This window comes from Manis javanica, chromosome 2 (assembly GCF_040802235.1).
Source record: "Manis javanica isolate MJ-LG chromosome 2, MJ_LKY, whole genome shotgun sequence".
Taxonomy (NCBI): Eukaryota; Metazoa; Chordata; class Mammalia; order Pholidota; family Manidae; genus Manis; species Manis javanica.
In genome coordinates, this window is record NC_133157.1 from 112,640,954 (window position 1) to 112,666,842 (window position 25,889).

The following is a 25,889-nucleotide window of genomic DNA, read 5'->3' on the forward strand; positions in this document are numbered from 1 at the left end:
AGGCACCCGCTCACTGGTCCTGCTGCCCAGTCTCCCTAGCACCAGGGTCCCTGTCCTTTCAAGGCTTCCAAAAAGCACCCACCCACCGGTCCCACAGGGAAAGAACGCTCGATATTCTTTGTCCTCAGGCGCTGGTCCCAGGCACCTGCTCACCAGTCCCGCCGCCCTGCCTCCCTCGCACCGGGGTCCCTGTCCCTTAAGGCTTCCAAAAAGCACTCGCCAAAAAGAGAAAAAAAAAAAAGGGGGAAAAACGCGCGATTTCCTTCGTCCCCCAGCGCCGGTCACAGGCACCCGGCCGCTGGTCCCGCAGGGAGAAACGCGGGATATTCTTTGTCCTCAGGCGCCGGTCCCAGGCACCTGCTCACCGGTCCCGCCACCCTGCCTCCCTAGCAACGGGGGCCTGTCCCTTTAAGGCTTCCAAAAAGCACTCGCCAAAACAAAAAAAAAAACCGCTCCGGTTTCTTTCACCCTTCGGGAGCCAGGGGGAGGGGCGCTCGGGTCCCGCCGGGCCGGGGCTTGTATCTTACCCCCTTCGCAAGGCGCTGGGTTCTTGCAGGTGTGGATGTGGTCTGGATGTTGTCCTGTGTCCTGTGGTCTCTATTTTAGGAAGATTTTTCTTTGTTATATTTTCATAGCTCTATGTGTTTTTGGGAGGAGATTTCCACTGCTCTACTCACGCTGCCATCCTGGCTCCGCCCCCCTAAAAGAGAAGTCTTTTAAAGTGCCTGTTTTTCTTTTTTCCTAGGGTAGCCGGTTGTGGGAACCTATTCACAATCTTAGTCTCAGACTTTGCTTTTCTGCCCCTCTTATCTACAGAACACTATGCAGTGTGGGTCTCTGCTCCTGGGGTAGATTTTTAGGGCTGGGTATTGAGCAGTGCTGTGCTTCCTCTCCCTCCCTGCTCTGATTCTTTTCCTCCGGCCAGTGTGCTGCTGTGGGTTGAGTCCCCAGGTCCTGCTGGGTTGCAGCTTTGTACTTTACCTTTTCTGCGAGATGTTGGGTTCTCGCAGATGTAGACTGGCTGGTGTACTGTTACTTCTGGTCACTCTTTTAGGAATGGTTGTATGTGCTGTGTTTTCAAAATATATGTGGTTTTGGGAGTAGATTTTCACCACATTACTCAAGTGGCCATCTTTTCTCTACCTCTTCAGCAATAATTTAAAAGTTATATATTAATATCAGTTGCTGATGTTGCCATATTTTTTAAGCTGCTTATTCTGAACAAAAATACATGCATGTAAGAAATGTAGATTAATGTTATTGTGTTCTTATGTTTATTTTCTAACATAATTAGTGATTAGTGTAAATATTTACTTCATATTCATATATGTGGAGAGGAAGAGAGCAGATGTGGCAAAATGCTAACAACTAGTGAATCTAGATGGAAGAATATATGGGTTATCATTCTACTATTCATACACCTTTTCTGTAAGTCTGAATTTTTAAACAGCTTAATTTAAATGAAAAACCTATGGCAACATGAGCAAACCTGGAATTAATTTGTACTGAGTAATACCAAGAAAATGTATCTATTGTAGAACTATGCTAAAAATATGCTCACATTACATTTAATAGTAGTGGCTTTGTTTGCCACATTTATATTCACTTTTGATAGGTAATGGAATATCTTATTGGTGGGGATGTCAAGTCTCTCCTTCATATATATGGTTATTTTGATGAAGAGATGGCTGTGAAATACCTTTCTGAGGTAGCATTGGCTCTAGACTATCTTCACAGACATGGAATCATCCACAGGTAAAGACTGACTTTTCTCCAAACTGTTACTGAAAAGCATAGGTTATCAAATTATGTATCAGATTTTTGAGTCTTAAATATTTGCATTACCACTTACCTATTTACCTGGGTTATCTAAAGTTTAGTAGTAACTTCTGTGAGTTTAGAAATAGAGTCAACTGTTTTTTCCGTCTCCCTGTGCTTTTTCAATTTGCTGTTTTGACTGTGGGTATGCCATTTTATTGTGAAGAATATTGCATCTTTTTTCCATTCCTTTACTGTCATACCCAGCTAATTTACAGTGTTTTGCTTGGTGCAAAGAAATCAGGTTATGTGGCTTTTCTCTTAAGGCTTAGTCTTACCCTCCTTGAAAGAGGTAAATGTGATTTGACCAGGCTTATGGTTTATTTTATCTGATGAAGCTTATTTATTTTAATGGAGTATGTAATGAGTAATGCCAAAGATAATCTAGCATTAAATCCATTAACTTGCTTGTAGATTCAAATATACAAAAGATGGTTTGCTTTTGAGAGTTGTTTTCTGCACTTTGAAAGCCATCAATGAGTACCTTATTTTAGGGAAAATAAATAGGATTTGATTCTTCTGTAACCTTCTATTTTTTTCCCTGGTAATTCTGTTAGCAACACTAGCTGTTTTTCAGTTATCTGCTATTTGTCTTTTGTATGCACAGGGATTTGAAACCAGATAACATGCTAATTTCTAACGAAGGTCATATTAAACTAACAGATTTTGGCCTTTCCAAAGTTTCTTTGAATAGAGGTAAGAAAAATAGCAGGTAAGTTACCTTTTTAAAAATCCAAGAAATTTTTAGACGCTATGCTTCATTAACTTCCACTCTTTTCATTTTTAGTTTATAATGAATACAATTTGATGATTATTTGTTCCAAGATAGTCTAGAAAGGTGTAATGGTAGTTTTTTTAATTTAAGATGAAAAATGAGAATAAATATTCTTGAATGCCCAAAGGTCCTCAAAGATCTTTGGATCTTCAAAAAGAACTCAGTTTCTGTTCTTCTGACTTTTTATTCCTACTAAAATTTCTTCAGACCAGTTAAACATCAATAAAATGACTAAAATAATTATAACATGATAAAAAGTTAACCCTTAAAGAACTTATTCAAATGTACATAACAAACAACGGGCAAAGAAAATGAAAACAGAATTCTCACACACACACACACACACGAGAATATATTAATTTCACTACTAGTGATGGAAGAAATTCTAATTTTAAAAAAATAATGTATACATTAATACACTATTAAGCTGGCCCCCCAAAAAGGAGAACTGGAGATCCAAAGTTAATGAGACTGACAAGAACACTAAGTTTTACTAGAGACATTGTAAATTAGCATAGCACTTTGCAAAGGATATTTACCAGTGTGTTTTAAGAAACAAAAGGCTTTAATTCTTTTTGACCTAGCGACCTATATTGTGGCACTTATTCTAAGGAAAGCATTCGAAGGAACAATATATGTGAACAAAATTATTTGTAGTGGCATTGTTTCTAATAGGGAGAAACTAGAAATTACATACATTTATCAAAGAAACATGGATAAATGATAACTCATTGCTTTGGTGTCATAGTGCATTATGTATTAAACAGTAGAGGATAGAAATAACTAAATAGTGGAATTCAAAATTGAGCCTACAAATTACAAACCATGGGATTATAATTATTTGAAAAAACATACAGATCTGTAATTCTTTGTCTACAAGGACAAATTTCAAAAAAAGTTGAATACTTTAAGGTTTTTCATGTGTTTGGTAAAACCTAACCTGAGCTGATATAGGCTGTTCATAGTTTTTTTTAATCCTACTTCACTTGATGACACATACATTCCATGAGTGAATATATGAGAACATGGATATTTGCATACAGGTAGCTAGATGAGATGCCGCTAGAAGTGTTGTATGCTATGCTGTATGTTTATCACATTGGATTTCTAAAACCTAGCCAGCTTTTAAATTGGGAAGCAAATATAACTCCCCAGGTTGCAGATAAAATATTGGAAAAGGTAGGAGCCAAGATGACGGCATGAGTAGGGCCAGGGAAATCTCCGAAAATGACATATATTTTTTAAAATAAAACAAATACAACCATTCCTAAAAGAGAGACCAGAAGGTACAGTACAATAGCCAGGGTACATCTACATCTGCAAGAACTCAGCGCCTCACAAAGGGGGTAAGATACAAGCTGCAGCCCGGCGGGACCCGAGCGCCCTCCCCACACCAGCTCCCCAGCAGGAAGAGAGGAGTTGGAGTGGCGAGGGAGTGGAAGCCCAGGACTCCTAAATACCCAGCCCTAATCATCCGCACCGGGAGCACAGACACACATTGTGTGGTGTGCTGGATATTAGGGAAATGGAACAGTAAAATCTGCAGGTGGGTCCCTGCAGTTGTTGCCTGTGAGACAAAAGAAAAGCGAGTGCTTTTTGAGAATATGAAAGGGACAGGGTCCTCACAACTGGAAGGAAGTGTCCAAGCACACTCAGCCCAGCAACTGGGAATCCCAGGGAAATTCAGGTGCTCCAGCATCCTAGGAGGCAGCGCAGCTCTGAAGCCCCTCATGGCGATAAACAGCCTCCCGTCCATTCCCCCTCCGGCATGGCCCCGCCATACTAGGGGAGCAGCCTGAGAGGGGCAGCACCCACAGCAACTTCCCAGAGCCTACTCCACAGAATACCAGGCCAGACTCAGAGGCCCTGCTGGCTTGCACAGAGGAAGCCGGAACAAGGTGCTAAGTGTTGCAGTTCTCGCAGGAGAGCACACCCAGCGTGCCTGCCCCTCCCCAAGGGGCTATGGGCTGCCGCAATGCCTACCCTGCCTGCGGCGGCTCAGAAAATAAAACCAGAAGCTGTTCCCCATGAGTGGGTAACCGGCAGAGGAAGCCCAGATAACACACGTGCCAACTGCCCACGGATTTTGTTCTAGGAGGGAAAGGCAACCACCAAGCAGTACCTCTATAGCCATGAAAAGGCAGAAGAATCTGATCCACTCGAGAATAACCCAGACAACCCATGAGAGGGTGCCTAGGCAGGTAAATTTAACCAATCTTCCTGAAAAAAAACTCAAAATAAAGGTCATAACCATGCTGATGGACCTGCAGACAAACATGCAAGAGCTAAAGGGTCAAGTTAGGAGGAAGAATACAGAAATAAAACAATCTCTGGAAGTACTTAAGAGCAGACTGGATGAGGTGCAAGAGGCCATTAATGGAATAGAAATCAGAGAACAGGAACACAGAGAAGCTGAGGCAGAGAGAGATAAAAGGATCTCCAGGAATGAAAGAATCTAAGAGAACTGTGTGACCAATCCAAATGGAACAATATTCGCATTATAGGGGTACCAGAAGAAGAGGGAAAAAGGGATAGAAAGTGTATTTCAAGAAATGATTGCTGAAAACTTCCTCAAAGTCGGGGAGCAAATACTCTCTCAGACCATGGAAGCCCACAGAACTCCCAACAGAAGGGACCCAAGGAGGACAACACCAAGACACATAATAATTAAAATGGCAAAGATCAAGGAAAACAACAGAGTATTAAACGCAGCCAGAGAAAGAAAAAAGGTCACCTACAAAGGAAAACCCATTAGGCTATCATCAGACTTCTCAACAGAAACCTTACAGGCCAGAAGAGAATGGCACCATATATTTAATTCAATGAAACGGAAGGGCCTTGAACCAAGAATACTGTATCCAGCAGGATTATCATTTAAATATGAAGGAGGGATTAAACAAGGAAATGTTGAGGGAATTTGCCTGCCACAAACTACCTCTACAGGGTATTTTAAAGGGACTGCTCTAGATGGAAGCACTCCTAAGCCTAATTAGATGTCACCAGAGAAAATAAAATCACGGCAAAGAAAGCAGACCAACCAAATACTAACTAAAGGCAAAAAATAAAATCAACTACTCACAAAAGCAGTCAAAGGAAACCCAAAAGAGCACAGAAAAAGAATACCTAACATATAAAGAATGGAGGAGGAAGAATAAGAAGGGAGAGAAATAAAGAATCATCAGACTGTGTTTATAATAGCTTAATAAGCAGGTCAAGTTAGACAGTTAGATTGTAAAAAACTACCCTTGAACCTTTGGTAATCACAAATCTAAAGCCTGCAATGGCAATAATTACATATCTCTCAATAATAACCCTAAATGTAAATAGACTGAATGCACCAATCAAAAGACACAGAGTAATAGAATAGATAAAAAAGCAAACCCATCTGTATGCTGCTTACAAGAGACTCACGTCAAACCCAAAGACACACAGACTGAAAGTCAAGGGATGGAAAAAGATATTTCATGCAAACAACAGGGAGAAAAAAGCAGGTGTTGCAGTACTAGTATCAGACAAAATAGACTTCAAAACAAAGAAAGTAACAAGAGATAAAGAAGGACATTACATAATGATAAAGGGGTCAGTTCAACAAGAGGATATAACCATTATAAATATATATATATGCACCCAATACAGGAGCACCAACATACATGAAACAAATACTAACTGAATTAAAGGAGGAAATAGAATGCAATGCATTCATTTTAGGAGACTTCAACACACCACTCACTCCAAAGGACAGATCCACCAGACAGAAAATAAGTAAGGACACAGAGGCACTGAACGACACACTGGAACAGATGGGCCTAATAGACATCTATAGAACTCTACACCCAAAAGCAGCAGGATACACATTCTTCTCAAGTGCACATGGAACATTCTCCAGAACAGACCATACTAGGCCGCAAAAAGAGCCTCAGTAAATTCAAAAAGATTGAAATTCTACCAACCAACTTCTCAGACCACAAAGGTATAAAACTAGAAATAAATTGTACAAAGAAAGCAAAAAAGGCTCACAAACACATGGAGGCTTAATAACCTGATCCTAAATAATCAATGGATGAATGACCAAATTAAAATAGGGATCAAGCAATACATGGAAACAAATGACAACAACAACACAAAGCCCCAACTTCTGTGGGATGCAGCAAAAGCAGTTCTAAAAGGAAAGTATATAGCAATCCAGGCATATTTAAAGAAGGAAGGACAATCCCAAATGAATAGTCTAAAGTCAGAGTTATCAAAATTGGAAAAAAGAAGAAGAAATGAGGCCTAAAGTCAGCAGAAGGAGGGACATAAAAAAGATCAGAGAAGAAATAAGTAAAATTGAGAAGAATAAAACAATAGAAAAAATCAATGAAACCAAGAGGTGTTTCCTTGAAAAAATAAACAAAATAGATAAGCCTCTAGCCAGACTTACTAAGAGAAAAAGAGAATCAACATACATCAAGAGAATCAGAAACTGGATCATTGTCTAACCCCATACACAAAAGTAAATTCGAAATGGATCAAAGACCTGAATGTAAGTCATGAAACCATACAACTCTTAGAAAAGAACATAGGCAAAAATCTCTTGGACATAAACATGAGCAACTTCTTCATTAACATATCTCCCTGGGCAAGGGAAAGAAAAGCAAAAATGAACAAGTGGACTATATGAAGCTGAAATCCTCTGTACAGCAAAGGACACTGCCAATAGAACAAAACGGCATCCTACAGGACATGAGAATATATTCATAAATGACAGATCCAATAAAGGGTTGACATCCAAAATATATAAAGAGGTCATGCATCTCAACAAACGAAAAGCAAATAATCCAATTTAAAAAATGGGCAGAGGAGCTAAACAGACAGTTCTCCAAAGAAGAAATTCAGATGGCCAACAGACATGAAAAGATGCTCCACATCGCTAGTCATCAGAGAAATGCAAATTAAAACCACAATGAAATATCACCTCACACCAGTAAGGATCACTACCATCTAAAAAACAAACAACAAATGTTGGCAAGGTTGCGGAGAATGGGGAACCCTCTTATACTGCTGGTGGGAAAGTAAATTAGCTCAACCATTGTGGAAAGCAGTATGGAGGTTCCTCAAAAAGCTCAAAATAGAAATCCCATTTGACCCAGGGATTCCATTTGTAGGAATTTACCCTAAGAATGCAGCAGCCCAGTTGAAAAAGACAGATGCACCCCTATGTTTATCAGAGCACTATTTACAATAGCCAGGAAATGTAAGTAACCTAAGTGTCCATCAGTAGATGAATGGATAAAGAAGATGTGGTACGTATACACAAGGAAATATTATTCAGCCATAAGAAGAAAACAAATCCTACCATTTGCAACAACATGGATGGAGCTAGAGGGTATTATGCTCAGTGGAATAAGTCAGGCAGAGAAAGACAAATACCAAATGATTTCACTCATCTGTGGAGTATAAGGACAATGAAAAAACTGAAGGAACGAAACAGCAGCAGAATCACAGAACCCAAGAATGGACTAATAGTTACCAAAGTGAAAGGGACTGGGGTGGATGTTTGGGAAGGGAAGTATGGTCGGTGGGGGGAGAAAAGGGGCATTATTATTAGCATGTATAATGTGGGGATGTATGGGGAGGGCTGTGCAACACTGGAAGACAAGTAGTGATTCTACATCATCTTACTATACTGATGGACAGTGATTGAAATGGGGTTTCTGCAGTAGACTTGATGTAGGGGGGAGTCTAGTAAACATAATGTTCCTCATGTAATTGTAAACTAATTATACCAAAATAAAATATATTTATTTATTTATTTATTTAAATAAAGCTTAAATGAGGAAAATTGTGTATTAGGGGGATTTATTGATGATTTTAAATTCTTTTTTTATTGTAAGTTTCTTTTTTTCCTTTCATATCTCATGATTTAAAGATGGCTCCCAAACGTTGTACATTAAAGTTACAATCATTTTGAACAAAATATAGACCTTTCTGAACTTGGCTTCTTTTGTTCCTCTTTTGATTGTGTTAAAAAAAGCTCATAACAAAATTTGCCATTTTAACCATTATAGGTATACAGTAAAGTAATGTTAACTATATTCACATTTCTGTGCAACAGATCTCTAGAACTTTCTTGTTTTGTAAAACTAAAGTCTCTTCCCCATTTTCCACTACCCCAGTGCTGGCAACCACAGTCCATTTTCCGAATCTGTGACTTTGATTACCTTATGAAAGTAGAATCATGCAGTACAGATCTTCTTGTGCGTGACTTTATATTACTTAGCATGATGTCCTCAAGGTTCATCCATCTTGTGCCATGAGCCAGGATTTCCTTCTTTTTTAAGGCCAAACATTTTCTTTATCCATTCACCTGTCAGTAGACTTGTGGGTACCTTCTACCTCTTGACTCTTGCAAATAGTGCAGCAGTGAACATGAATGTGTAAATGTCTCTCAGAGACCTTGCCTTCATTTCTTTCGGGTATATACCCAGTGTGGAATTGCTGAACTGTATAGTAATTCTATTTTAAAGCTTTTGAAGAACTTCCTTTGTGTTTTTCATGGGGCTGCTCTACTTCATATACCTACCAGCAACACACAAGAGTTCCAGTTTCTCCACAACCTGCCAACATTTATATTCTTTTTTGATAATGGCAATTCTAATGGGTGTGAAGTATATTTCACTGAAATTTTGATTGGAATTTTTTTTATTGATCACTGATGTTGAGCATTTTTTCATAAGCATGTTGGACATTTGTATATCTTCTTTGCAGAAGTGTCTATTCAAGTCCTTTGTCTACTTTTTAATTAGATTATTAATGTTTTGTTGTTACTGAGTTGTACTTCTTTATGTATTCTGTATATTAAGCTCATCAGATAAATGACTTGCAAATATTTTCTCACAGTCTGTAAGTTGTCTTTTCATTCTGTTGATTGTTTCTTTTGATGTGCAAATGTTTTTAAGCTTGAAGTCAATTTTTCTATTTTTGGTTTTTGCCTGTGCTTTTGGAATCATATCCCATATATCATTGTCCTAATACTTCTTAACACTTAATTGAAAAGCATTCTTTAAGATGTTTATTGTTACCTGTTCATCATTATTTCATCAATGTGAGGTAGAAATGAAATTTGTTAAGTTCAAACTTTCAGTGTACCTTTTAAAGTCTTAGGCCACATAGAGAATATTACACTTCTCTTACCATTGTTGAAATTTAAAGAACATAGTACGATACTATGTGTGAATGTTGAATTACTTTACAGTGTTATGCACTGAAGCCTGATAAAAATCTGCATCAATTTTATCTTGACCTATACTTAATGTTAGTTAAAATGAGGGGCCCATAATTTGTATTAATTCCTTAAATAGATTCTGATATTGAAATTTAACTTATATTCCTAATATCTTGATTCCTTTCTTAGCTTTTGTTTTTACCACCTTCTTTTCTAATATTTGATTTACCAAGAATTATTTTTTTTCCAGTTAGATAACACTCTCTGTTTAGTAACTGAGTACATGGTAAAAAGCTAACACTTAGGGTCAATACACTGCATTATCTTCATTCCAGAACAAGACTGTTTTATCAGAGTAATGATTTTTTAATAGAGAAATGTTTATCTTTTAAATTATTTTTAATTTAAAAGATTGTTTTACTCTTCAGTCCCCTTCACCCATTTTTCCCACCCACTCCCCATCTTTGGTAACCATCATTTCATTTTCTGTGAGATTGGTTTTGTTTTCTTTTGTTTTTTTTGGATTCCTTACATAAGAGAGATCATACAGTATTTACTTTTCTCTGTTCAATTGCTTATGTTTACTCTATGGCATGGTGGCTTCCCTGGGTACATTTATTTTGCACAAACCAATTCTGTAGATGAGTTAATACTGTAGAAAGAGGGGCAAAGTTCAGAACAGATGATTACTGACTTAAATCAAAATGGCAGTTGACACTTTTAAAGAATTTCATATACTTTGCTTTCCATATATAGATATCAGTATGATGGACATCCTTACAACACCATCAATGGCTAAACCTAGACAAGATTATTCAAGAACCCCAGGACAGATACTGTCTCTCATCAGCTCTTTGGGATTTGTAAGTGCTTGATAAGAAAAACCATATAACATGCCCTTTCATGATTGCCATTCATAATTAAAAATCCTTTTTCTTTTTTTAAATAACAAGCATGTTAAGTTACTTTAACAGATTACCTACTTATGTGGTGTTTTATAAAATAGATCTTAGCATTTGTTTTTGTCTTTCTCTTTATAACAGTTCACACCAGCTGCAGGAAAAAATCAAGACTCTGCAAATACTCTTTCAACTCACAGCTCTGAAACATCACAGCTTTCTCAAGAACTAATTTGTGCTATGTCTATAGATCCAAAGGACACTACTCCTTATTCTAACAAACTACTAAAATCATGTGAGTATAATGGAGTGTAAAAACAAAGTAAAACAGAAGGAACAAAAAAGCAGTAGACTTATAAACACTGAGAAGGGACTGTGGTTACCAAGATTGGGAAGGGTGGGAGGGGAGGGAGAAGGTAATTAAGGGGTCTTATTATTCACAACATAGGTAGGTCACTAGGACAGTAGTACAGCATGGAGAAGGCAACTAATGACTCTATAACTTCTTACTATACTGATAGACAGTGACTGCAATGGAGGGCGTGAGGCTTGATAATATGGGCGAATGTTGAACCACTTTTGTGTACGTGAAACCATCATAATATTGTATATCATTGATACTTAGGACACTTAAACAAATAGATAGGTAGATAGATAGGTAGGTAGGTAGGTAGGTAGATAGATAGATAGATAGATAGATAGATAGATAGATAGATAGATAGATAGATAGATAGATAGAAAGATAGATAAATGGTAATTCATTCCATTAAGTGTGTCTTGAGGAACAAAATGGTTTTGGATTTTTAAATTTCTAATATCAATTGAGTAACTTCAAAATGCAAATATTTAACCATGCTGTGGCATTCTATATTTCACCATGTAAATGCCATTTCTGACAGGGACCATTGCAGATCTTTATGTCAACAGAATAAAATGTCTAGTTAATGAGATATTCTTCAATTTACTATAATATTAGAATGACCACTGGGTAAATTTCACTATACTGGGTTAGTGGAAAGTTTACATAAAGAGGATGTAGAACTAACACTGTGTGTCATTATTCAAATTATTTCCAAAACATTTTGAAATAGTTGAAGTAAAGCTATACTTTTTTAAATCAGCACACAATAAAAGACAAAAGTCATAGTAGAGGAGGATATTGGGGCATTTTGCATAGCACTTATCTTCACCCTTTATAACTTAGCAACAGGGCACATTTTAATTCTCTGCACTCATGTTCTTCATCTTGGGGATGTGAATAATGATGCTCTGAAGAGTAATTAGTATTAGTTGTTTTCATAGGTATTACCTCCTTTGAATTTGGTCCTAAAATCTGTACATATCTAGGATATATATTATATGTTGTTGTCTCCTCTTAGAAATGAGAAGCTAATATTTGAAAATGTTTAGTTACATGCTAGTAAGTGGGTAAGCCAAGTCCTGATTACAAATACAATTTTCCATCTACTGACCCTTTCTTCCAAATTCAGTCAATCTTGTTTCTTCTGTGAAAATAAAAATGGCTGAAAACAATATGTATCTTTGATGCACAGAAAACTGCTAAAATATAAAACATGGAGATGTTATTTAAGCCTTACTCTTAAGGAGAAAGAATTATATCTCCCTTAGTTATTTTTCAATCTAGTCAGAGCAGGAAGGTGTGAGGAATGATGCTGCTCCCTTGAGTGGCTATGAAGGTGAATGAGAGGTCTTCGCCTCAGAAGAATGTGTAATTTTGTGGTGATTACAGGTATAAAGAGACAACAGTCACAATCTTGTAAAGTAAATGCCGCAAGAGGCATATTGTGATAAAGCACAGAAAGTAATAAATGCTAACTGGAAAAATCAGGAATGGCTCTAAATTAAGGCAATAGCCACACTAGACCTACGAAGAGAAACACAGAGCTTAATAGCTCTAAGCATACTGCAAAAGGGCATTTCAGATAGAGGCATGAGAAAGGCATGGACACATGGAATTATATTCCATCTTCAGACAACAGAGACTCGATGTGTTATGTGAGAAGTGGTAGCAGGTGCAATGGAAAAGGAAGCTTAGTGGGTAGCTAGGGAAAGATCAAGTGTTGTCACAGGGAGCATAGAATGTGAACTGTAGAAAAGGAGAGCCATCAGAGTTCCAAAGTAGGGATGGTCCAATCATACCAGTGATCCCGAAAAAACTTACTAGCAAATATATAGTGTGCACATGGCATTAACTTAGAAACAAGTTCCCGTATTACTGGGAAAAACCACCTGAGCTGTTTAAATATCACGGTCAATGTCCTGTTAGTTTCAGAAATTCCACTGAGAGGATTTATGCTCCAAAAACACAGTTGTTTTAGATGGACTTTGACATTCTTCTTTCAATGTTAAAGTTCCAAGATTTATTAAATTAAAACATTAAAAAAACTTTTAATTATATAAATTAAATGATAAGACAAAGAACTTACTTGGGATAAAGTTATGTTCACACTTTGTGGGAAAGAAAAATGATATACATATCTTTTTATGTGTTTATAAAATCTTTACATGCACATAGTATGATCTTCAGTAAAAGCATGATTGCGTATTATGTCTAATTATTAAGTTCCGGAGCAATTGTTTTTAGCACCATTATTTCTATGATAACGTGTCATGTAGATGGCGCTATCTTGTTGCACTGGCTTGCCCTTAGCCAATTACTGTTACTTGTTTACTATTACTTGTTTTAAAATTCCCTTATGAGTGTGTGTAATTCACACCTGTAAGCACGTAACCCTCACCATTAAAATAAAGCTGTAAAGCTGTAGTTTTAAATACAAATTAAACTAAGTAAATTTGGTCACATTCCAACCTTTTATCTCAGCTCTATGTAGCATGTCAATAATGCTTCTTTATGAAGAAGTTTTTTTTTTTTTGAGTTTTACTTAAGATATCATTGATATACAGTCTTACAAAGGTTTCACATGAGCAACATTGTGGTTACTACATTCACCCATATTACCAGTTTCCCCCACACCCCATTGCCATCACTGTCCATCAGCATAGTGAGATGCTATAGAGCCACTACTTGTCTTCTCTGTGCTGTACTGCCTTCCCCGTGACCCCGCTACATTATGTGTGCTAATCATAATATCCCTTAATCCCCTTCTCCCTCTCTCCCCCCACCCCTTTCCCTTTGGTAACTGCTAGTCCCTTCTTGGGGTCTGTGAGTCTGCTGCTATTTTGTTCCTTCACTTTCCTTGGTTCCTCACAAATGAGTGAGATAATTTCCTTTATCAAGAAGTTTTAAGTTACATAATAAATATTCAAAATGGATTTCCTCCTAATTAATTGGTTCCCTTGTCCTTATTTCTACTTAATGAACATGGAGAGTTTTTTTTTTTTTTTTTTTAACATTAGGACAGAACTTATATGCCCAAAACACCTAAAGCCATCCTTGTGGGTTGAATAATGTTCACATAGAAATAGTTGTGATATGCATACTTAATACTTTCCTAGTTATCTATAAAGACTCAGGTTCAGTAAAGAATTAAGGAGCTTAATTATGAAGAGTTAACATAAGCTTCAGTATTTTCTCTTCCCTATAGGTCTTGAAGCAGTTGCGTGCAACCCCAGGATGCCTGTGAAATGTCTAACTTCGAATCTCCTCCAGTCTAGGAAAAGGCTGGCCACATCAAGTGCCAGTAGTCAGTCCCACACCTTCGCATCCAGTGTGGAATCTGAATGCCACAGCAGTCCCAGATGGGAAAAGGACCACCAGGTCAGAGTGAGGTGTATCATCCCAAAACCAGTTACGCATGTCAAAGGAATGATAGAAACACTTAATGTTTTTGTATAAATTCTGTAAGGAAATATAAGTGTTACAGAATGGCAGTCAAGGTGATCTTCATTTCCTGTATATTTTGTCAAATTCTTTTGAAATATTTCTCATTGGGATATGAACTTAATCTTGCGTGATATATAATGAGATCCAAATTTTTGAATTTTTGCAGTAAATCCATAGCAAATGTTTGGCTTCTAGGCATCTAGATAGATATCTTTTTAATTCCCTACCATGACACAGACATTAGCTTATGAGCTTTTTTTTAACCTATATCTTATTTGAAAACTTATACTTGCTCCTACACTGTTTTCCACCAGTTTCTCATTTACTGGAATGGTAACTCTCCTGGGTCAGAAATAACTTGTAGACCACAGATGTAATGTAGGTGGGTCCTTAAAAGTATCTGTCCTAAGGAGATTACTTGCTGAACGGATTTACTTCATTTTACTTCATTTATAGACTCTGTTTTTGACTTTCGTATGCTATTAAGGCTAATGAATACTAAAGCTGAGAGGAACCAAAATTTTAAATTTTTATAGATTCCTTCATAGAATCCTGGTAATGTTAGACTATAATAATGGTAACACAAAGAATAAACATTCCTTTGATAAAGTCATTTGGTTTGTATTTGCTCCTTATTCTTAATAATATGAGTTTATTCTTTATTGTTGAGTATTTGTATTATAGGAGAAGGTCAAATTATTTTTTATTTAAGTCAGGGTTTCTTGGTCTTTTTTCTTTCTCTCCTTAAAGACTGGTCTGTAGGTGAGATATGTCACAGGATAAACCAATCAGATTTCCATGCCTACTACTATTTTTTCACCTTTTCTCTATTCAAGGAAGCATATTATATATTTCAAAATATCCACAGCTTCACCTTCCTCCCACTTCTTCACCTGAGGAAAACAATAATTGAACTATAGCACTGCTTGCAGTTCAGTGAGTTGTAATTCGGGAATTTTAATTTGCTGCATGACTAAGTACTCATTATTATTATTACTAAGTTAATGAAGTTTAATTTTCACATACCAAAAATAGGCAAAATTAGTTTACTGAAGACACTCTAATTGAGTAATCTTGTAAAAATCCTCATGACCATGCACCAGTTTGCAATATTAGGTACAAAACTCTGGTTACACAAGCTCCTGCAGATGGTTGGAATTCAAGTTTTTTAGGGAAAGTATTTTCTTACCAGTACATCATCAATTCATCTTACTGACCATGGATTTTAACACCTGGTGTGCTTTTCTTCTGGGTTGGTTTTTCTTACACTTGTAAGATGTGACACTTGTTTACATTAAAATATTTTTGGTCTATAATTTTCCATTAACTATATATATTTGTTATCATTAATCTTCAACTACATGCAGAACATTATGTTTACAAAACTCCCCCAATCACCAAGTACCCCCACAAACACCATTACAGTCACTGTCCATTAGTGTAGTAAGATGCTGTAGGCTCACTACTCGTCTTCTCTGTGTTGCACAGCACTCCCCATTCCTCCCACATCATACATGCTAATCGTAATGCCCCCCTTTCTTCTTTCCCCCCTGTTATCCCTCCCTTCCCACCCATCCTCCACAGTCCCTTTCCCTTTGGTAGCTGTTAGTCTATTCTTGGGTTCTGTGATTCTGCTGCTGTTTTGTTCCTTCAGTTTTTTCTTTGTTCTTATACTCCACATATGAGTGAAATCATTTGGTACTTGTCCTTCTCCGCTTGGCTTATTTCACTGAGCATAATACCCTCTAGCTCCATCCATGTTGTTGCAAATGGTAGGATTTGTTTTCTTCTTATGGCTGAATAATATTCCGTTGTGTTGTGCCACATCTTCTTTATCCATTCATCTACTGATGGACACTTAGGTTGCTTCCATTTCCTGGCTATTATAAATAGTGCTGCGATAAACATAAGGGTGCATATGTCTTTTTCAAACTGGGCTGCTGTATTCAAAAGCAAAAATTCCTACAAGTGGAATTCCTGGGTCAAATGTACTTCTATTTTGAGCTTTTTGAGGAACCTCCATACTGCTTTCCACGAAGGTTGAACTAGTTTACATTCCCACCAGCAGTGTAGGAGGGGTTCCCTTTTCTCCACAACCTCACCAACATTTGTTGTTGTTTGTCTTTTGGATGGTGGTGATCCTTACTGGTGTGAGGTGATATCTCATTGTGGTTTTAATTTGCATTTCTTTGATGACTAGCAATGTGGAGCATCTTTTCATGTGTCTGTTGACCATCTAAATTTCTTCTTTGGAGAACTGTCTGTTCAGCTCCTCTGCCCATTTTTTAATTGCATTGTTTGCTTTTTGTTTGTTGAGGTGCGTGAGCTCTTTATATATTTTCGATGTCAACCCTTTATTGGATCTGTCATTTATGAATATATTCTCCCATCCTGTAGGATGCCATTTTCTATTGGTGGTGTCCTTTGCTGTACAGAAGCTTTTCAGCTTGATGTAGTCCCACTTGTTCATTTTTGCTTTTGTTTCCCTTGCCTAGGGCGACATGTTCATGAAGAAGTCACTCACGTTTATGTCCAAGAGATTTTTGCCTATGTTTTTTTCTAGGAGTTTTATGGTTTCATGACTTACATTCAGGTCTTTGATCCATTTCGAATTTACTTTTATGTATGGGTTTAGACAGTGATCCAGTTTCATTCTCTTACATGTAGCTTCCAGTTTTGCCAACACAAACTGTTGAAGAGGCTGTCATTTCCTCATTGTATGTCCATGGCTCCTTTATCATATATTAATTGACCATGTATGTTTGGGTTAATCTGGAGTCTCTATTCTGTTCCACTGGTCTGTGGCTCTTTTCTTGTGCCAGTACAAATTGTCTTGATTACTGTAGCTTTGTAGTAGAACTTGAAGTTGGGGAGTGAAATCCCCCCCACATTATTCTTCCTTCTCAGGAATGCTTTGGCTATTCAGCGTCTTTGGTGGTTCCATATGAATTTTTGAACTATTTGTTCCAGTTTGTTGAAGAATGCTGTTGGTATTTTGATAGGAATTGCATTGAATCTGTATATTGCTTTGGGCAGGATGGCCATTTTGACAATATTAATTCTTCCTAGCCAAGAGCATGGGATGAGTTTCCATTTGTTAATGTCCTCTTTAATTTCTCTTGAGTGTCTTGTAGTTTTCAGGGTATATAAGTCTTTCACTTCCTTGGTTAGGTATATTCCTAGGTATTTTATTCTTTTTGATGCAGTTGTGAATGGAATTGTTTTCCTGATTTCTCTTTCTATTGGCTCATTGTTAGTGTATAGGAAAGCCACAGATTTCTGTGTGTTAATTTTGTATCCAGCAACTTTGCTGTATTCTGATATCTGTTTTAGTAGTTTTGGAGTGGAGTCTTTAGGGTTTTTTATGTACAGTGTCATATTATTTGCAAATAGTGACAGTTTAACTTCTTTACCAATCTGGATTCCTTGTGTTTCTTTGTTTTGTCTGATTGCCGTGGCTAGGACCTCCAGTACCATGTTAAATAACAGTGGGGAGAGTGGGCATCCCTGTCTTGTTCCCGATCTCAGAGGAAAAGCTTTCAGCTTCTCGCTGTTCAGTATGATGTTGGCTGTGGGTTTATCATATATGGCCTTTATTATGTTGAGGTACTTGCCCTCTATATCTTGGGTAGTTTTTTGATTACCGCTTCAATTTCATTGCTGGTAATTGGTCTGTTTAGATATTCTGTTTCTTCCTTGGTCAGTCTTGGAAGATCATATTTTTCTAGGAAGTTGTCCATTTCTTCTAGGTTTTCCAACTTGTTAACAATAGGTTTTCATAGTATTCTCTAGTAATTCTTTGTATTTCCATGGGGTCTGTCATGATTTTTCCTTTCTCGTTTCTGTTTCTGTTGATGTGTGTTGATTCTCTTTTTCTGTTAATAAGTCTTTTTAGAGGCTTATCTATTTTGTTTATTTTCTCAAAGAACCAGCTCTCGGTTTCATTGATTTTTTTCTATTGTTTCATTCTTCTCAATTTTATTTATTTCTTCTCTGATCTTTATTATGTCCCGCCTTCTGCTGACTGTAGGCCTCATCTGTTCTTCTTTTTCCAATTTTGATAACTGTGACATTAGACTATTCATTTGGGTTTGTTCTTCCTTCTTTAAATATGCCTGGATTGCTATATACTTTCCTCTTAAGACTGCTTTTGCTGCGTCCCACAGAAGTTGGGACTTTGTGTTTTTGTTATTTATTTCCATATATTGCTGGATCTCCATTTTAATTTGGTCATTGATCCATTGACTATTTAGAAGTGTGTTGTTAAGCCTCCATGTGTTTGTGAGCCTTTTTGCTTTCTTGGTACAATTTATTTCTAGTTTTATACCTTTGTGGTCTGAAAAGTTGTTTGGTAGGATTTCAATCTTTTGGAATTTACTGAGGCTCTTTTTGTGGCCTAGTATGTGGTCTTTTCTGGAGAATGTTCCATGTGCACTTGAGAAGAATGTGTATCCTGCTGCTTTTGAGTGTAGAGTTCTGTAGATGTCTATTAGGTCCATCTCTTCTAGTGTGTTGTTCAGTGCCTCTGTGTCCTTACTTATTTTTTATCTGGTGGATCTGTCATTTGGAGTGAATGGTGTGTTGAAGTCTCCTAGAACGAATGCATTGCATTCTATTTCCTCCTTTAATTCTGTTAGGATTTGTTTCACATATGTTGGTACTCCTGTATTGGGTGCATATATATTTATAATGGTTACATCCTCTTGTTGGACTGACCCCTTTATCATTATGTAATATCCTTCTTTATCTCTTGTTACTTTCTTTGTTTTGAAGAGTCTATTTTGTCTTATACTAGTACTGCAACACCTGCTTTTTTCTCCCTGTTGTTTGCATGAAATATCTTTTTCCATCCCTTGACTTTTAGTCTGTGTATGTCTTTGGGTTTGAGGTGAGTCTCTTGTAAGCAGCATATAGATGGGTCTTGGTTTTTATCCACTGTGTTACTGTGTGTCTTTTGATGGGTGCATTCAGTCCATTTACATTTAGGGTGATTATTGAAAAATATGTATTTATTGCCATTGCAGACTTTAGATTCATGGTTACCGAAGGTTCAAGGGTACCTTCTTTACTATCTAACTGTCTACTTTAACTCACTTATTTAGCTATTATAAACACAATCTGATGATTCTTTGTTTCTCTCCCTTCTTTTCCTCCACCTCCATTCTATTTATGTTATGTGTTTTATTCTGTGCTCTTTTGTGTTTCCTTTGACTGCTTTTGTGAGAAGTTGATTTTATTTTTTGCCTTTAGTTGGTATTTGGTTGGTCTGCTTTCTTTGCTGTGATTTTAGTTTCTCTGGTGACATCTATTTAGCCTTAGGAGTGCTTCCATCTAGAGCAGTCCCTCTAAAATACCCTGTAGAGGTGGTTTGTGGCAGGCAAATTCCCTCAAGTTTTGCTTGTCTGGGAATTGTTTAATCCCTCCTTCATATTTAAATGATAATTCTTCTGGGTACAGTATTCTTGGTTCAAGGCCCTTCCGTTTCATTGAATTAAATATATGATGCCATTCTCTTCTGGCCTGTAAGGTTTCTGTTGAAAAGTCTGATGATAGCCTAATGGGTTTTCCTTTGTAGGTCACCTTTTTTCTCTCTCTGGCTGCGTTTAATACTCTGTTGTTTTCCTTGATCTTTGCCATTTTAATTATTGTGTCTTGATGTTGTCCTCTTTGGGTCCCTTCTATTGGGAGTTCTGTGGGCTTCCATGGCCTGAGAGAGTATTTCCTCCCACACTTTGGGGAAGTTTTCAGCAATTATTTCTTGAAATACACTTTCTATCCCTTTTTCTCTCTTCTTCTGGTACCCCTATAATGCGAATATTGTTCCATTTGGATTGGTCACACAGTTCTCTTAGATTCTTTCATTCCTGGAGATCCTTTTATCTCTCTCTGCCTCAGCCTCTCTGTGTTCCTGTTCTCTGATTTCTATTCCATTAATGTCCTCTTGCACCTCATTCAGTCTGCTCTTATGTCCTTCCAGAGATTGTTTAATTTCTATATTATCCCTCCCAACTTTATCCGTTAGCTCTTACATATTTCTCTGCAGCTCCATCAGCATGGTTATGACCTTAATTTTGAATTCTTTTTCTGCAAGATTGGTTAAATCTATCTCTCCAGGCTCCTTCCTGGGGGTTGTCTGGGTTATTCTTGTCTGGATCAAATTCTTCACCTTTTCATGGCGATAGAGGGAGTCGTGGGCAGTTGGCACATGAGTCAGCTGGCAGAACAAAGTCCCTTCTTGCTGGCTGGTTGCCTTCCTCTCCTGTGAGAACGGTGACCCTTAGCGGCTTGTTTTGGGCAGCTGCACACTGATGGGGCCTCTGAGTCTGGCCCGGGTGGCTGCGGAGACAGCTCTGGGTGTTTGCTGTGGGCACGGCCATTCTCAGGCTACTCCCCTGATATGGCAAGGCTGCGCCAGAGGGGGAATGGACATGCCATGGAGGGGGAATGGAATGCTTATCGCCATGTGGGGCCTTAGAGCTGCCCTGCTGTCCAGTGGGTTAAGGCACTCGGATTTCCCCGGTGTTCTCAGCTGCTGGGCTGAGTGTGCCCAGACACTTCTGTCCAGCTGTGAGGCCCCTGTCCCTTTAAGGCTTTCAAAAAGCACTCGTTTGTCTTTTCTCCCAGGGGGCGCCGGCTGCGGTTACCCGCTCGCAGATTTTACTGTTCCATTTCCCTAACATCCAGCATACCACGTGCTGTGTGTCTGCACTCCCAGTGCAGATGACTAGGGCTGAGTATTTAGCAGTCCTGGGCTTCCACTCCCTGCCCGCTCTGACTCCTTTCCTCCCACTAGGGAGGTCGGGTTGTGGGGAGCTCGGGTTCCGCTTTGCCGCGGCTTGTATCTTACCCCCTTCGTGAGGTGCTGACTTCTCGCATATCTAGATGTAGCCTGGCTGTTGTACTGTATCTTCTCGTCTCTCTTTTAGGAATAGTTGTATTTGTTGTATTTTCAAAAATATATATGATTTTGGGAGGAGATTTCCTCTGCCCTACTCATTCTACATCTTGGCTTCTCCCCCATTAACTATATTTTAAGCCCGGTGCATTTTGCATTTCAGAATAATCATCCATACCTGCCTTGCAGATCAGATACACATATAATACTATCTTATCACCAATTTTGTTTGCATATGTTGCCTGTTATTTTGTTCTATTTAAATGTCATGTAATACATTATGAAGTATATATTATAAAAGAGTTTATTTAAATTTTAAACCAGTGTTTCACTCAAAATAATGTATATAAATGTATACTAATTTGTATTGCTTTTTAATTCTGTTACCGTTCTTTTGTTCCACTGAAAAGTGGGAATGGGTTGCACAGTATTTTACGAAGTCTTTTATCCCACCTAAATCAATAGAGGTTTTAAAGTTTAAAGAATCTCAACTTTAGGGTGACATAGGTGAAGGGGATAGAGAGGCACAAAACCTCAATCATAATATAAATTATTCATGGAAATGAAAATACAACATATATATCTTTCTGTTGACAGACCGTAACCATAGTAGCTGGGGTGAGGATTTTTCTTTTTAAGTAATGTAGATAACTGTCAAGTCACTATGTTGTATACTTGAAACTAATAGACTGTTGTTTATCAACTACACTTCAATTTTAAAAAAAGGTAAAAAACAAAAAAGAATCTCAGCTTCACATAACTAAAAAGTTTTTTCCCACCTTAGGAAAGTGACAATACACTGGGCTCCACAATGATGAGCTGGAATACAACTGAAAAGCCTTCATGTCCAAATTCTACAAATGCCACCCAGACCCAAAGTTTCAACAGGAAGGATCTTGGATTCGGGCTTTCTGCCATCCACAACAGCAGTGCCGTTCCCTCCGCTGGGAGTGCTTTGGTAAACTTGGCCAAAAAACACTTCTCTGGAGAGGTTTCTTGGGAAGCAAGAGAACTGCATCTAAATATTAAGATGGACACTGACACAAAGCAGTCTGGTTTGCACCAGTCAAATCAATGGACTGTGGATTCTGGTAGTGTGACTGAGGAACACTTTGTGAAAAGAAATTTGAAAAGAAATTTTGAGTTAGTTGACTCCAGTCCTTGTCAGGAAATTATACAGAATAAAAAAAATTGTACAGAGCATAATCACAGTAATGAAATGAGAGGTTGTTGTGCAAATCAAAGTACAGGCTTAACAACTGACGTCCAGGACCTTAAGCTATCGGTATATACAGGTCAGCAAAACGACAGTGTTAATAAGAAAATGGTTCGTTCTTTTACTGATAAACAACAGACACCAGAAAAATCACCTATCCTGAGGATAGCCAAAAACCTCATGTGTGAGCTGGATGAAGACTGCAACGAGCATAAGAAGAAGGGCTACTCAAATTCTAGTTTTCTATGTTCTGATAATGATAGAGCCTCTAAAAGTATTTCTGTGGACTCAGATTCATCTTTTCCTGGAATTTCTATAATGAGAAGTCCATTAGAAAGGCAGTCCTTAGATCCAGATAAAAGCATCAAAGAATCCTCATTTGAAGAAGCAAATATTGAAGACCTACTCACCGTATCACCCAGATGCCAGGAAAGTCCCTTGCAAGAAGGTGATGAGAATCCTACTGCCCAAGACAGTAACCAAGACATGTTAGCTCCTTCTTCAGAGGGGTTGAAAATACGAGCCTTCTCTAAAAGAAATGCTGTAGCTTTCCGAAGTTTTAACAGTCACACTCATGCATCCAGTAACTCAGAACCATCCAAAATGAATATTTCTTCTTCAGATGCAATGACTCTTTCATGTGCTTATAGTGGCCCCTATCCCATGGCTGTAAGCCCTATCCAAAAAGGAAGATCCTATATGCCACATCAGGTATGTTACAACTTTCTAACACTCTGTGTTTTAGGATTCAGAAAAATAAACTGTTAAGGCCAGGCACTTGCCTCTCAGCTAGATGATATATTAATCGTGTTTTTCTGCTTGCTGGGCATTTATGGATAGTTGGAAATCTTAATGCAGAAAAGCAAAGCTGGCAGTAATATTTATTCCTAACCACAATGCCGCCTTCATTTGTGTTGCTCTGAATACTTTGACATATTTTCAGTCACATGTTTATATAATTACAGTCGTGTATTTTCACTTGATCCCAGTGACTCTGTGAGATACAAAGTTAAAGTCCACTCCACTTCACTGCCCTCTAAGGACATACTTAAATTGTCTCTTGTCTTTGTAGAAAAGAGTTGAAGTAGGTGTATTTCAAATCTTATTTTGTTTTTATTTTCTAAGCCTTTGTTTTAATAAACCCAAAGTTTCCTTTTTTCTTTCCTTTGGAGAGACATTATGATATAGAAAGTATAATAGGGTTACAAGCCTTGGGTTTTCTATGCAGAGCCTCGTGAGTGACTTAGAAATCCCTCTCCTTCATAGCCAGTTTCCCATCTGTCTGTAGAGAGAACGGTGTTGGTCCTGCTGGTCTTGCAGAGCCCTGTGAGGCAAAATATGTCAAAACTTTAAATGCCAGTTAGCATAAGAGGTTATTTATGTGTAGTTCTATTTTATGTGTTGTAATAAGAATGTAATTATTTGTCATCCATAGCCTCCCTTGGTGACCATCCTTAAGCTTGTATTAATCCATGCTATCAAGAAATTTTTCTTGTGGGTTTTTTTCATTGTTTCTTGCATGTTTTCATTATTTCTTACTGAAATAATTGGTATTATCTAAGCTATTGATTTCATTAGATATCAGAACTTTCCTTCATTATAATTAGTTATGAGTCTATTTTCCAAACTGATCATGGATTTGAGTATATCTTTAAGGCCCAGGAACCTAGCTTTTCTTTGGTTTTATCATTTCTGTTCACTATAAAAGGTCTTAAGATGTTTATTTCCTCTTAAACTCCTTTTAAATTAGAAGACCCCAAATCAAATCAAGTTAGGAACTCCATTCCGAACCCCGAAGAGCGTGAGAAGAGGGGCAGCCCCAGTAGAGGATGGGCGAATCCTAGGGACCCCAGACTACCTGGCACCTGAGCTGTTATTCGGCAGGGCCCACGGTAAGGCATGTGTGTCCTGAGTTTTTAAGTATTTGCTATCACTATACTTGCTTTTTTTTTGAAGTAAAATTGTTTTATATTTCTTTGGTACTCAGACTACCTAAAGTAAAAGAAAATGAACTTGTGGACTATTCCTCTCTCATATAAATGGCAGTTATTCTGGGAAAAGAAAACAGGCAGCCATTTGTTTTTTTCCCTTCTGGTTCAGTCTCAGTGATGCAGAGAGGCCCTACCTTCTATCTGCTCTGTTATCTTTGTCCTAAATATGTTCTCAGGTCTGCTCTACTTTGGGCTCCTGCAGACAAGTTGGGCCAAATTTGGGTTTGGTCCGCAGAACCTCTTCCTGTTTAGAGCTTACCCTCACTTTCACCCTCACCAGCAGGGCTGAGCCCAAAATGAGCCATCATTCTAAATGCAGTATAGGAATAAAAGGATGGCCTTTTCACCTGCCTTCTTTTCCCCCCTCACTCTGAAGAATTGTCCCTGCCCACATTCTGAACCGAGCTGTATTGGTTTCCTAGGGCCTACTGTAACAAAGTAGGACACGCTGGGTGGGTCAGCACAACAGAAATGTATTGCCTGACCATCCTGGAACCTGGAGGTCTGAAATCAAGGTGCCCACAGGACCGTGCTCCCTTTGAAGGCTGCAGGGGAATCCTTCCTTGCCTCTCCCTGGCTTCCGGTGGTTTGCCAGGGATCTTGGCATCCTTGGCTAGCAGATGTACCGCCCAGTGCCCCTCTGCACACAGCGCTCCCCGTGTGTCTCTCTGGTTGTGTGGCTGTGTTCTCACCCGGCCACCAGGCGTATTGGCCCAGGGCGCCAGCCCCCCTCCAGTAGGACCTCATCCTAAACTAATGAGGTACATTTGCAAGGCTCCTGTTTCCAACTGCCACGTTCAGAGGACCCCAGGGTTAGATAGAATCCACCTGCTTTTTTCAGGGAGACACAATTCACCCCATCAGGAACTCTTCTTCCCCACCTTGCTGTCCATTATTCCCCTTGTCTTTGGGCTCCTTTGGTGGCCATCTCTCTCATCTTTCCCTCCCCACTCACCACACGTTCTGTTTTCCTTTGCTGCCTTTCCTTTTTAGCCAGAAAATAAGTTTCTACTTGTCCTCCTCTTGCCACCTAACCTCTCCAAGGTTGCCTATTCTCTTTGCCTGATGATTTTGGCTCTGGCAGTCCTGTTGTTACCATTTCGTGAAAACGTTTGTATCAGTAACAGTCACCGGTGGTGTCCTCAGGGTCATGTTGGCCAACTGCTTCCCAGCCTCATTCCTCTTAGCCCTGCAGCTCTCCTCAGCTCCAGCTCCTCCCTGCTCTCTGCGAAACACCCATGTTCAAGATCCTGCCCTCTGCCTTTTTTCCCTACACCTGCTCCCTG

General features: G+C 38.4%; 1 protein-coding gene across 6 annotated transcripts in view; it reads left to right on the top strand.

The window, feature by feature from the left end:
• The window catches only part of LOC108387295 (serine/threonine-protein kinase greatwall), an 84,609-nt gene that overhangs the window by 48,258 nt on the left and 10,462 nt on the right, over positions 1 to 25,889 (top strand). For 3 of the 6 annotated variants that reach the window (XM_073229129.1, XM_037006016.2, XM_037006022.2), the window contains 7 exons: positions 1,616 to 1,755; positions 2,426 to 2,514; positions 10,554 to 10,660; positions 10,841 to 10,991; positions 14,263 to 14,435; positions 22,181 to 23,323; positions 24,363 to 24,504. In XM_073229129.1, coding sequence (XP_073085230.1) covers positions 1,616 to 1,755; positions 2,426 to 2,514; positions 10,554 to 10,660; positions 10,841 to 10,991; positions 14,263 to 14,435; positions 22,181 to 23,323; positions 24,363 to 24,504 — 1,945 coding nt within the window. The remainder of the gene's footprint in view (positions 1 to 1,615; positions 1,756 to 2,425; positions 2,515 to 10,553; positions 10,661 to 10,840; positions 10,992 to 14,262; positions 14,436 to 22,180; positions 23,324 to 24,362; positions 24,505 to 25,889) is intronic. The other 3 variants (XM_037006017.2, XR_012127987.1, XM_037006021.2) reach the window with 3 other exon arrangements.